Source organism: Sminthopsis crassicaudata, chromosome 2, assembly GCF_048593235.1.
Source record: "Sminthopsis crassicaudata isolate SCR6 chromosome 2, ASM4859323v1, whole genome shotgun sequence".
Lineage (NCBI taxonomy): Eukaryota > Metazoa > Chordata > Mammalia > Dasyuromorphia > Dasyuridae > Sminthopsis > Sminthopsis crassicaudata.
Window position 1 is genome coordinate 143,585,031 of NC_133618.1, and position 12,805 is coordinate 143,597,835.

Below are 12,805 nucleotides of genomic sequence, written 5' to 3' on the forward strand. Positions count from 1 at the left end.
GAAAGGCTTATGCTGCCATCTAGTGGAAGAATAGAAGGACGGTCGGCAAGCCCGTAGTTCTGAGAAGTGCTTTCTGTGCTTTCTGTTCAGCCAGAGGAACAGGCCATAGTCCTCCCTTAATAAACCATCACCTTTTGGCCCTACTGATATCCTCATCTGACCACCTGTTTTAATCCCATCCCTCCAATAAAACCACCTCCTTCATAAAGTCTTCCCTGATTCTTTCCAACCTAGATGGTCCCCTCCTCTCCCCTCCCCTCTCTTCCCCTCCCCACTAATTGTCAGGAGTGATCTCTTCTCTGAAACCTCGTAGCTTTGTGCTCCTTCCATGGTTTTTTATCACAGTCTAATTTGTATCCTAGTCATTTAGACACTTAAAAAATTTTGACAATTTTTTAATATTGTTAAGTTTTGAGTTCCAAATCCTATCTCTCCCTCCCTTCTCCCCCCCCCACAGTAATCTGTGTATATACATGTGCAATAATGAATGTAGAATATTTTCATACTAGTGGACAAAAAGAAACTTTAAAAAAAGGAAAAAAAGAAAGAAAAGGGGAAATAATACGGTTTGGTCTGTATTCAGATGCCATCAGTTCTATCTCTGAAGGTGGATAGCATTTTTCATCATGAGTTCTTTGGAACTATCTTGGGATCACTGTATTCTGAGAATAGATAAATCATTCACAGTCGTTCATCATACAATATTGCTATTACTATGTATAATGCTCTCCTGGTTCTGCTCACTTCACTCAGTATCCTTTCATGTAAGTCTTTCCAGGGTTTTCTGAAATCATACTGTTCATCATTTCTGATAGTGTAATAATATTCCTTTATAATCATATGCCACAACTTGCTCAGCCATTCCCCAACTGATGGGCAGCCCCTTAATTTCCAGTTTTTAGCTACCACTAACAAAACTGCTTATAAATATTTTTGTACTAATAGCTTTCAGCTCCCACTTTTAAAAAAAAGTCTCTTTGGGATATAGACATACTAGTGTATTTCTGGATCAAAGGATATGCACAATTTGATAACCCTTTTAGATAACTGGTTAGATCGGTTAACAAGAGTGCATCAGTATCCCAGTATTTCCACACCCTCTCCAACATTTATTGTTTTCCTTTTTTATCATATTAGCCAACCTGATAGGGGTGAGGTTGTATCTCAGAGTTGTTTTAATTTGCATTTCTTTAATCAACAATGATTTAGAGAACTTTTTCATACAACTATAGATAGATTTGATCACTTTGTCTGAAAAATGCCTGTTGATAGTCTTTGACCATTTATCAATTGGGGAATGAGTTGTATTATCATTTCAGTTTTCTATGTATTTGGGAAATGAGGCCTTAATCAGAGATACTTGTGTAAAAATCCTCCCCCTTCCCAGTTTTCTGTTTTCCTTCTAATTTTTGTTGTATTGGTTTTGTTTGTGCGACTAAATTTAAGCTCATTAAAACCAAGATAATAGAGAGATGGATAAATTAAGCATATATTAGATTTACTACCTGCCTTCAAAGAATTTACATTCAAAGAGGAGAATGTAATCTATCATCAGGTGCTTTAGTATTCCTTATGTCTTATGTGGCAATACGAATAGTCCTCATACATTGAAGATACCCAAGATATGTTTAAATTGAATTGAAATGATATATTTGAAGCTCATCTCTGAGTGCAATCTCAGTGATTTATTGTGATAGAGAATTGATCCTGGGTTCTTGGAACCTGAATGACCTCAGCCCTTGGTAGTTTCTACCCAGTTGAAAAGGCTTAAATTGGAAAGGACCAGACTAGGTTTGGAAAAGACTCTTCATTAAGATGGACTGAAGTCAAAACTCTCTTAAAAAATGTATCCAGGAACAGAGGGTTTACAATGATTACATATCAAGGACACACCCGTCCTAAAAAAATCAAGGATTCTTGAAGGAAGAACAAGGCATAGGAAAGCCACATTTTCTTCTATCCTTGTATTTTTATATTGCTTTGTGTTAGAACTTCACAAATGACATCCCTTCAGAAATTCAGATACCCAAACCCTAAATCCATAAGTCTCTCTCTTCCTCCCTCTCTCTCTCTGTCTCTCCACCTCTCCCCCACCAGGAATTGACTTGCTGATAAACACTCATATATCAGACTTCAAATCCCTCATACTCTGTACTGTGCCCACAACCTCCATTACTTTCATTTTTTTCTCTTAGTTATCCTAATGAATGGCCTAGCTGGAGAGAAGCTGAGGGTTTCAGGTTAACAAGTCCATTGCCCCTTGGCTGTTGGCTAAATTGGGAACCTCAAGAGTACTGAGCAAGATCCAATGTCGCTCTTTCTGTGGCAGCCCCCCCTCCGTATACTAGGTGCCTCCTGTTTCCTGAAGTTTCCAAGGTCTTTAGATGCTATGGAGAGATATAGTGGCGTTTAGTTGCCTCTCAAGGGCAATTGTGCAGCCATTCCATTCTCTTGCAAAAGGTAGAGCCAAGCTTTGTATATAGACTTCTGGACTTAAGTCCCCCAAGATGCAGCTGTCCGGCCACATGGGTGACTGAGGGTCAGTTTCCAGAAAACACATCACGGAATGACTGAAAACTGTCACTTTTGGGACAAGCCTGAAACATGTCTGAACACATCTGAGATAATACAAATGGCCACATAGATAATCGAGGCACATTTTCCTAGGGCTAACAGCTGACATATAGAGTACACATGGGCCAATAATTACCACTGGCCATTCATGGTAGAAGAATGAGCTAGCCATGGTGGTGAGCCGGTAATCTTGAGAGTGAGACTGCTTGATAAAGCACCCGGAGTGTGTTCATGTTTATGGTGAAAGGGAAGGACAAAGGCCAAGACAGGGAGATGGGGAGCTGAAAATGCAATACCTATGCTCAAAAGAGGTTGTAATTTGCTTTTGATTTCCATTCAGTAAATGTATTTAGCATATACACGAAGTGACTGAGAAGGAAAGTGAGAAAATTAACGGATGAGGCCATAAGCCATAGGAAGGATGAGTTATGGCTGGATTTATCTGTTAGCCTACATTTAAAAGAACACAGGGCACCAGGCAGAAAGAGTGGCTCCTGCACAATTGGCAGTAAGCTAGAGAATCAGTCTTCAGCCCAGGCAGGTACAGCCACCTAGCAGTTTGGTCAGTGCTATAACCTCTAGGGAGGTTTGGCTGAAACCTCATTCCTAGAGAATGTCCAGTGTCCTCATGGGACAGAGATAGACAAAAGTGCTTCCCATCCTAAGTTAGGTGCATGGCAAGAGCAGAATCAGCTTGGCTAAAGTTCCAAAAATTGTCTAGGGAGATGTAAGCTAGAGCTGGGGAGAGGGAGAAAGTAAAAGCCCTCTCAGCCATTTCCAATGAATAAAATAGGATATGAGTAGATATACAGTGTAGATATTTGACTTTTATACCTATGCTAACTGAGAAGATTTCATAGTGCTCCTGCTTTTAAAACATAGGAAAAAAATCAGGGCACCTGGGTAGTACAGTGGATAGAGTGGAGCCAGGGAGACCCAAATTCAAATCTAGGCTCAGATACTTAAAGCTGTGTCACTTAACCTCAGTTTCCTCATCTGTAAAATGAGAGCAATAATAGCACCTTCCAGGGTTGCTGTGCGGATCAAATAAGGTGATAAGTGTAAGTATTTAGTATGGTACCTGGTACAAAGTAAGCACTATATAAATATTATTATCGTTGTTATTATTATAATTATTAAAAGAGGGATTACCTCTTGACTCAGCATTGACTCTTGCCTGTTCTGTGGGGCTGGGATTTGGCAACTTGCCCTTGATTTTAGACTAACTACTTCCATTAACACCCTATCCTTATGTTTTATCATGGCAAGGAGGTTAGCCTGAGTTCCCAAAGGTTGCGCCAGCAGAGTCCAAATGTTTGCAAGCTTCTTCCTTGGTGGGAAGACTGAATTAGCATTTGATAAAAGGTGAAAGCACCAGCTGGATGAAGTTGGGGCAGACTCATCACCGGGATGGTCCCAGAGAGGTGAACTGGGGGGGAAAGGGGAAAATAGGAGCCATGATGCTCTAAGTCAGGTTTGCTAATTAAAAGGAAGTTGTGACCAGTACCAACGGAGGTAGTCTGACTTTAATGAAATTATAGATCTCTTTGCCCCAGGACTTCTCTTAGCTAAATCTCAGTAATATCTTAATTCGTGGCCTAAGGTGCCCAGCCCCTGACTTTCTTGCCAATGCCAGACCCTCAGCTCCCTTGGCTCAGAATTCTACTGTTGTTGCTTAGTCATGTCCAGCTCTTCATGATCCCATTTGGAGTTTCCTTGGCAAAGATACTGGAATAATTTCCCATTCCCTTCTATACTTTATTTTACAGAGGAAACTGAGACAAGTGAGGTTAAGTGGATTGCCCAGGGTCACATAGCTAGTAAGGGTCTTTGAATGCACAAAGAGGAATCTTCCAAACTCCAGGCTTGGCACCTGTACCCCCCTAGGTGCTCCCTCAGAGACCTGCAGGTCATCTCTGATTGGCTAGTCTCATCTCCCACTGTTGCCCCTGCAAGAGATGGAAGCTCTGGGTTAAGGGAGCTGGGTCCTTGCTACCAGTTCCCCTTGTATGTTCTTCTGACACTGGTGATTGGTGGTGGGACACTTGTTTGGAGGAAGGACAGAGGATGAAGCTGGTGCTGAATCTGAAGGATGGTGGGAGCTGAGAGATGATCTAAAGATATGGAAACAGGGATGCTGTCTGGTTTAAGGTGGTGCTTGGGGAGAAGGTATGTGGGTGTGCATCTCTGGGTAACTTAAGGGAACATTTTGGGCAATGGATCAATGATAGCCAGGGAGTTCAAAGGGCACATTTGGGAAATATGGGAGTTTTGAAGCATTAGGGCAGCAGGCAAAAGCAGATGAGCCCAGCTCATGAAAAACAGGCTGGCACAAATGAGTTCCCATTGAGTCCTAGTGCTAATACCTACAAAGGGATTTTTGTCTTTGGGTTCCATGGCATCAAAGTGCTATTGGATCTTTATAGAGGAAAAGAGAATGGCCGAGTTGGGGATGGGCATGGAGGGATAAGAGCTGACTCAGAACCAGAGTAGAAGATTAAGTAACTCCAGGTTCCAGCCTTATTCCCCCTTTCCATATCGAGCCACTTGACACATAAATTACCCCTTTATTAGGAAGATAAACAATGTAAACATTTAAAAACAACAATAGCAACAAGATATTAGTGTCCAAAAATCCATATAAAGGACTGGACTCCCCAATATAAAGGATTAGGCCCTAAATTAAGCATTCCTCATGTGAATCCTTGGAACACTAAGATCCTTTGATCTGAGAACTAGAGGCTATCTCTAAAAATTTCTCACAATTTAATCATCTTCTTGAACCCAGAGACACAATTGTCCAATAATCCTATTTATTAACTCAATTATCCTCAGTAGGGATCCTTGAGTTCAAAGGGCATTCCCATCCAGAACCCATAGTCTCAAATGGGCCCCATTCAGAAAGAATAAATCTTTCAAACCAGGTTGTTGCACATTATCAAACTCCTCCTTCACCAACCAAGGGGAAAACGGCATTCAGGAGAGGAACCCAAAGTTTATCAAACTCTAAAATAGATCACAAAGGTCTCTTTCCCCAGAAGCATCAGATCATTTTCCCATTTACCAGAAACACAATGATTTTTCCCTATATCTTGGTTTCCTAATATTCATAGGCCACCTTTGCCCCACAAACCAAAGACAGTTTTGGGAACAAGATGATGCTACTTGATGCTCAGTCCCTGTAGCAAATCCTCATAATGTTTCTACCGTAATACTCTACATCATATCAGAGCACATCTCTTATGTACTGGCCAAGGGTCAAGATAAACCTCACCATTTCACCAAAACGAAGAATAGTAGCTTTCTATTTTCTAAGATTATGGACAATACCATCCTTGATGGTAAGAAAGTCACTGTCTGGCCCATATCTGCTTTCTAAGTGTTTTCCTTTCTACAAAGTCAAAAAAACAGAGTAGAAAATTCTTGGGGTAAAATTTTTGGAGCTCCTAAAAAGTGCATCTAGCCATCTGAGGCAGGTAATGCCTCTTATTTCACCAGGTCTTGGCATTGGGGGAAAATGAAAAGGCCAAAGTGGGTAGGGTGGGTAGGGGCATGGGTGAGAGAGTGGAAGGTGTTTGATTTCCAGATTTGTTCACATCATAGGCTTCTTGGAATCCCTCACCCTGGTCTTCTAGACTGAGCAAAGTTGGATGTCCAGGGCAAATGACCCCTATATTTGAAATATATCTCTTCCTCCCAACTTTTTGTTGTCCAAAGGCTTTGAACCTTCCTTATAATGCATAAAACTGGTGTCACCTTAAACAAAATCCCCTTGGGCCACAGAGACAGGGGCTTTCCAGTATTATAAAAATGTGCAAGTGTAAGAAGTTATATTCAAAAGCATCCTTCATTGTACCTCCTGCACATTTCACTGAAGGAGATCAATGGCTTTGCCTGCCTCTGTTGGTATTTAAGGAATGAAGGTGGCATTCAGCCTCCTGAGACTCCACACTGCCCAATGCAGGCTAATGACAATAACAGTGCTGATGACTTCCCTCATGGTTCAGTGCACTCACCTCAAGAGCCTGGGAGTATTTGATGGAAGGTTTGCCCCAACTGCCCATCTTCTGCCTGTAGCTGTTACAGTCAGGGACATACATGCAGCCAATATCCCCTATCTCTGGGTAGATCACATTGAGGTTGCCCCTGCAGAGAAGAAGAGTGAAACACAGAGAAAGATAGAAACAGAGAGAGAAAGACAGAGAGAGAAGAGAGAAAGAGAGAGAGAGAGAAGAGAAAGAGAGAGAGAGAGAGAGAAAGAGAGAGAAAGGAGAGAGAGAAACAGAGAGAGAGAGAGAGAGAGAGAGAGAGAGAGAGAGAGAGAGAGAGAGAGAGAGAGAGAGAGAGAGAGAGAAAGGGGAGAGAGAGAAAGGAGAGAGAGAAGAGAGAGAAAGAAGATCATTGGACATTCAGTTTCCAAAGATATTAGAGGCATTGCAAGGCTGCAGCCTAGGAACACAAGAATGGTCTGGGGTTTAAAAACCCAAGTTAAAAACAATCAGGTTCCATTTTCAAACCTAAGGAAATGGAAAAGGAAGGGAATGAGAATTTGTATTGCACCTACTATGTGCCAGGTGCTGTATTAAGCCCTTTTTTACAAATATCTCATTTGATCCTCACAAAAATCTTGGGAATAGGCTCTATTATGATTCCTTTTCACAGTTAAGGAAAATGAGGCAAGACAAAGGTTAAATGACTTGCCGTGGGTCATACTAAGTATCTCAAGCTGGATTTGAATGAAGGCCTTTGTGACTTCAAATCAAGCACCGTGCCATCTAGTTGCCTCTATTCGTATTTTTCTTTTCTTCTTTAAATAAAGATTAATTGCAGGAGCCCTCAAGTGAACTCACAGGATATCTTTAAATGGGATTTGATCTATAAGAGCCTAGTTTCTGCATGGATTATTTTAGGAACAAATAAAATATAGAGGCCTGGGGTTGTATACAGGCACAGAAGGTAGCTGTCCAGCTGGTATGATTTGGGGGTAAGGTGCTAGGAAAGTCTCCAGCAATATTCTTCAAGTTGTCTGAAATTAAAATTAAAGGAATTCCTTCCTTTAAGAACAAACTTTGAAGAAAAATTTTAAAAAGTAAATTTTTAAAATAAAAATTTTTGTTTAAAAAAATTAAAAATAAATTAAAATTAAAATTAATAAATTAAAAATAAAATTTTAAAATAAAAATAATTTTTTAAAAAGAAAAAGAACAAGCTTTGGCTACCTTTTACTTTCCCTTTAAACCATATATTTCAGGCAGGCAAGAAGGCAGAAGCCCATTAAGACAAGAATGGCAGAATATAAATGAACTGCCTTATCAAATTACTTTCTCCTTGGACAGATAGTGATAAAAGACCTAGGAGCTCTAGTTCTTTTCCATTTAAGCAGATCTGCTTACTGAATCAGTGCTTAGCAGAAAGTAAAGTTTCTTTTTCAAAGACCAAGGCCTCCTGTGTAAGAGGGAAAGGGAGTATTAACACCCTGCAGGAACACTTGGGAGACTGTGTTCTACCAGATTTTTGGCCCGTGAAGTACACACTGACCTTGCCTAGTTTTGCCCAGGTTTATTTCTTTTAATCTTTTTTTTTTTTTTAAATCCTGAGTAAAATGCTACCTCAGCCTTTTGGGATCACAGTTAGTAAGGGCCAGTCTCCTGTGTCTACGACTACAGCCCTTTCCTCTGGCCCTTGGTTTTGCTGAAGTGTTCTGTCCTCTGGCCAAAATAAAAGTTATGTCTATGTTCTTCTTTGAAGAGAGGAGGGATGAGTTCAGGCCTAATGAATATCATCTCTAAAAAAAAATTTTTTAAAGTAATCCTACTTCAGAGAATGTTGTTTTTCAGAGAACTAAGTTTTGTTGTAATGAGGGAGGTTCATGACACCTTTCTCCACTCACCAGAGAAGGGAGAAGAGAGTCTGAGTTATAAACCAGCTACTTCCAGAGAACAAGCCACTCAGACACAGAAAAAAATCAATAAAATTCTTAGCTAAGGTGACCCACAGGCTAGATCCCCTAAGATTACATCTTTTTCCCCTTGGACTTCAGCCAAAGTGACCTAGAACCAGGGAATCTTGCCCCTCACTTCAGGAGAATCTCCTCCCCTGGTCCCCTACTCAGAACAAACGCCTAAATCCCCTCCTGATCCTTCCTTCCTCTCCACCCCCCTCTACCTATGTGGATTCTACTCACGTGCAAAATGAAGCATCCTCTTGGGAGATCACCTGGTAGACACACATCCTATCTCCATTCTTTGGTAAATGGCCAGGGGCCATCACCAGCAGGCCGGACATGAGGATCACTGCTATTAGCAGCTTCATTACCACCTGCAACAAGTCAAAAATTTAGTTTTAGAGAAATATCAGTTCTTTCCCTCCCAGGGATCTCTTCCCACCTCCTCCAAACCAAGTAGCCGATGTCTGCCCTGGAAGGGAGTTAGAGTAAGACAAAAGCAACCTTTTCAATTCAGCTCTTTGTCACTGGGGATGTAAACAGTGCAGTTGGGCAGGTTCCAAGCAGGATCCAATTTGCAACACTCCTTTCCTGACCCTGCCTCAGCTCCTGCTGCCTCCAGGATGGAGATCTGCTTTCACTATATTTCTAGCTGCACAGCTACATAGCCAAGAGTCTTATATAATCTGCTCATAGGCCCTCCTTGGCCTGCCCCCATGCTTCTCCTTAGCCATTGGGCTGAGAGCTAACATTCCTTGGCCTTGAGGCTGCAAGGCAGAAGCCCTGCCTACTTCTCTTAGAAGCTTATGACCCTAGAGTGGACCATGGGAAGAGGGGAGGAACATTCATTGGAACAAGGCACTTTCTCCATTTTTTTAAACTATTAGTTCTATCTGTTGTGGTCATTCCTTTAACAGACTCCTGCCTCTTCCTTGGCCTGAGGTGGGTAAAGTCGAGTAGACTAAGAATCACTTTTCAAACCTTTATTTCTCCAATCCTATCCTTTAAACCACTACCAGATTAATCTCCCCCTAACACAGAATTCAAATTACTTCATCCCTTGGCTCCAAAATCTTCAATAGTTCTCCCTGCCTCCAGGACTGGAAGTTAGGAAAATCTGGCCTCAGACATTTTCTGGCTGTGTGATCCCAGGCAAATCATTTAATCTCTGCCTTAATTTCTTCATCTGTAAAATGGGGATAATAATAACACTTATCTCTCAGGGTTATTGTATCAAATGGATAATATTTGTAAAATACTTTGTAAGCCTTAAAGTATTGTAGAAATGCTTTTATCATCATCACATCATATATTATTATTATTACTGAATAAAATGCAAAATTTTAACCTGGTATTTAAGACCTTTTCCAGATTATTCTCACCATCCTTTCTCCCCCCATTCTCCCCCTGCCCATATGTACTTTTTGCTTTAGATTAAGTAGTCTATATAGGACTCTATGTAGAGTCCTTATTCATCAATATGTCTTATATTTCCTAAAGTAAGAACTAAGCTGTCAATTCAATGACAAGCTCATATTAAGTCCCTCCTATACATGAAACATTGTACTAGGTTAGGGAGAGAAAGACAAAATAAAAATACCTACTTTAAAAGAGTTTACATCTAATGGCTGGGATACAACCTTTTAAATAGATAAACAAATACAAGATCATTTTAGAAAGGTAAGAACATTAATAATTAAACAGAGCAAGGTAAAGGCTTCCCTGAAGAAACAAACCTGAGTTAAACTCTGAAGGAAGTATTTTAACAGACAAAGTGATTGGATTCTATAGTCACTGAAAAAGAAAGGGGAAGGAATAAACCTTTATGTAGCACCTACTATGTGTCAGGCATTTGTTAAGTGCTTTACAAATATTATCTCATTTGTTCTTCATACCAAATTTGGAAGGTTATTATCACTGACACTTACCTTTGAGGAAACTGAGGCAAACAAGTTAAGTGACTTGCCCAGGGTCACACATCTAAAAAGCTGAATTCAGATCTTTCTGCCTCCAGGCCCAGAGCTCTATCCACTGTGCCACCTGATCCATGAAATGGGTTTATTCTCAGTGGGAAAACAAAATGAGGACCCAAGAGCTCTTGACAAAATAAATCTAGGTAGGACATATAGAGGGGAGGCTGAAGTATAGGTATAGCTAGGTGTGAGATGTTGGATAAATCACTTTCCTAATCTAGACCTCGGTTTCCTTATCATTTCTAAAGTCTCTACCACGTCTGGCTTTCTGTGAATCTCAGGCTGCCTTTCATATTTAAACCAAATGCAAAGAAGCAAAAAAAAAAAAGGGGGGGATTTAACCTCTTATCTATTATATACTAACAAACTCACTGAGCCCCATTTCTTCGTCTGCAAAAAGGGGATTAGATAAATGGGTGCTATCTACCTCATAAGTGCGCTGTAAGGAAAACACTTAGAGGTATCACAGAAATGTCAGCTATTATTAAGTGATACTTGTAGTATCTATGGAAGTTTGTGTTTATTTTTTGGATACGGCAAAAGCTGTATACCTATGTTTAAGTTAGCTAGTGGGGGAGGAGGTGTTCTACAGATGAAGGAACTGAAAAGCAAAACTTCCTAAAAGGGGGGCCAGAAAAAAAGGAGGACCAGATGAGTCAAAAGCCCACTTGTAGTGGCAGACATTGTCACAGTAGGTGCTCAGTCAGGCTGTCTAGAGAAGAACTCAGCATCCTTCTCTGGTGCACTTTAGCTGCTTTGGAGGACACTGGGCCTCTTTTCTCCAGATGTTTCCTGATGTGGCACCCCACAAGCCAACAGCTAGGCCTGGGCAAACCTCCTGTGTAGATATAAACCATATTGATGAATGCATCTCCCCTAGAAACTGAAGGAACCTGAGGACAAATCCATGGCCTTCCATGAGAGAGAGATCCAAAGTTGTCATACTGAAATGTATTTAATATAATAATATAAGGTGGGTGTTTGGAAATACTTTCAGACATATTTGCCTCCTCTTCCAGGCTCTGAAGCGCTTTGTGAGAAGGGAAGAATTGAGTTTACTAACCTAAATTAGCCACATATTTAGCTAGCATCTCTTTTCAAAGGCTTGAGGCCCTTTATTATAGATATGAACATTTCTCCAAATCAATATAAAGCAGGGAATGATTCTACATATTTCATGCAGGGGGACATTGCAGCACTGAGAGGGGATGAGATTTTATTTTTCCAAGCCTATCAGAAATAGGAATATGTAGAATTCAGAGCTCCCGAGTGTTAGCATCAAAGGATTTGGAGCTGCCAGTCTCAGCTAGTAGATCAGAACAACTCCAGTGACCTACCCAAGGCAGAATGGAGCAAGGGGGATTTGGTGTAAGAAGATCTGGTCCCTGAGGGCAGCTTGGGTGTAACTGTGGGACCTGGGCCAGGGAAGGTGGGGATACCCGTCTTTCCACCTCGATTAACCACAGGTCGGGCCACTGTGTAGACTGACAAGTTGCCTGTAGAGGTAGGCAGGTGACCAATGTTGGGGAAAGGCCCCTGTGTGACAGTTGGTCGTTAATGAGGCAGCTCTGAGAGTTCTACAAAGATTCTCTATAACCATGTAGCTGGGCTGGGGAGACAGGAAGGAGTGGTAGGCAGGAGGTCAAGCTCCTGACCTGGAATTACTAGGAAAAGAAGGATGGATGGATTTTCTAAGCATTTTCTCTCCTATGTGCCCAGGTTAAGATCTTCCTACTGCTTAAGGGATCTGGAGGAAGGGAAAGAGACAGAAAAATTTAGAGACCTAGAAAAAGATATAGAAAGGTAAATACTTAGAGGAAGAAACTCAAGAGAGACAGAAATAAGAGGGGCAGAGAGACGGAAAAGAAAGCAGAAGCATTGGGGAAAGAATTAAACCTTGCTTACTCTGAAGATGGTGAAAAATATTTTTGTTCATCAGCACCATAGAATCAGGGAAGGGATTGGAAGTTAAGACGCTACGATTCAAGCCTTTTTCAAGACTCTTGTCGTCATTGCCAGGATAGTCACTAACTCTTGATCTCACAAAATCCCACAGATTTCTCTTCCTCAAGTAACTGAGGCTGAAACAGGTCTCCTTACTGTTAATTATTAGGACTATCCCCACCAAACCCCAAATAACCATGCTGAGATTTAGGTCTCCCTTCTTTTAGGCACTTGGAAGAGAGAAACTCACTGAAAATTCGCTAGTAGGTGAGGGGGATGTTTTACAGAGGGGGAAACTGAGGAGCAAAATTTTCTTAAAAGGGGGCACCAGATTGACAAGTTTTATTGTTGAGCTAATGAAGTTGGAAGG

At 41.0% G+C, this 12,805-nt stretch overlaps 1 protein-coding gene across 3 annotated transcripts in view; it reads right to left on the reverse strand.

Moving 5' to 3' along the window:
* Nucleotides 1-12,069, reverse strand: part of PEBP4 (phosphatidylethanolamine binding protein 4) — a 261,109-nt gene extending 249,040 nt beyond the window's left edge. The window contains exons 1-3 of one of the 3 annotated variants that reach the window (XM_074287528.1): nucleotides 11,829-12,069; nucleotides 8,759-8,892; nucleotides 6,591-6,720 (exon numbers count right to left, since the gene is read on the reverse strand). In XM_074287528.1, coding sequence (XP_074143629.1) covers nucleotides 6,591-6,720; nucleotides 8,759-8,886 — 258 coding nt within the window. In that variant the 5' untranslated portion in view covers nucleotides 8,887-8,892; nucleotides 11,829-12,069. Of the gene's footprint in view, nucleotides 1-6,590; nucleotides 6,721-8,758; nucleotides 8,893-8,960; nucleotides 8,980-9,022; nucleotides 9,195-11,828 lie in introns of those variants that run through there. The other 2 variants (XM_074287529.1, XM_074287530.1) reach the window with 2 other exon arrangements.
* Between the last annotated feature and the right edge of the window lie 736 nt (nucleotides 12,070-12,805).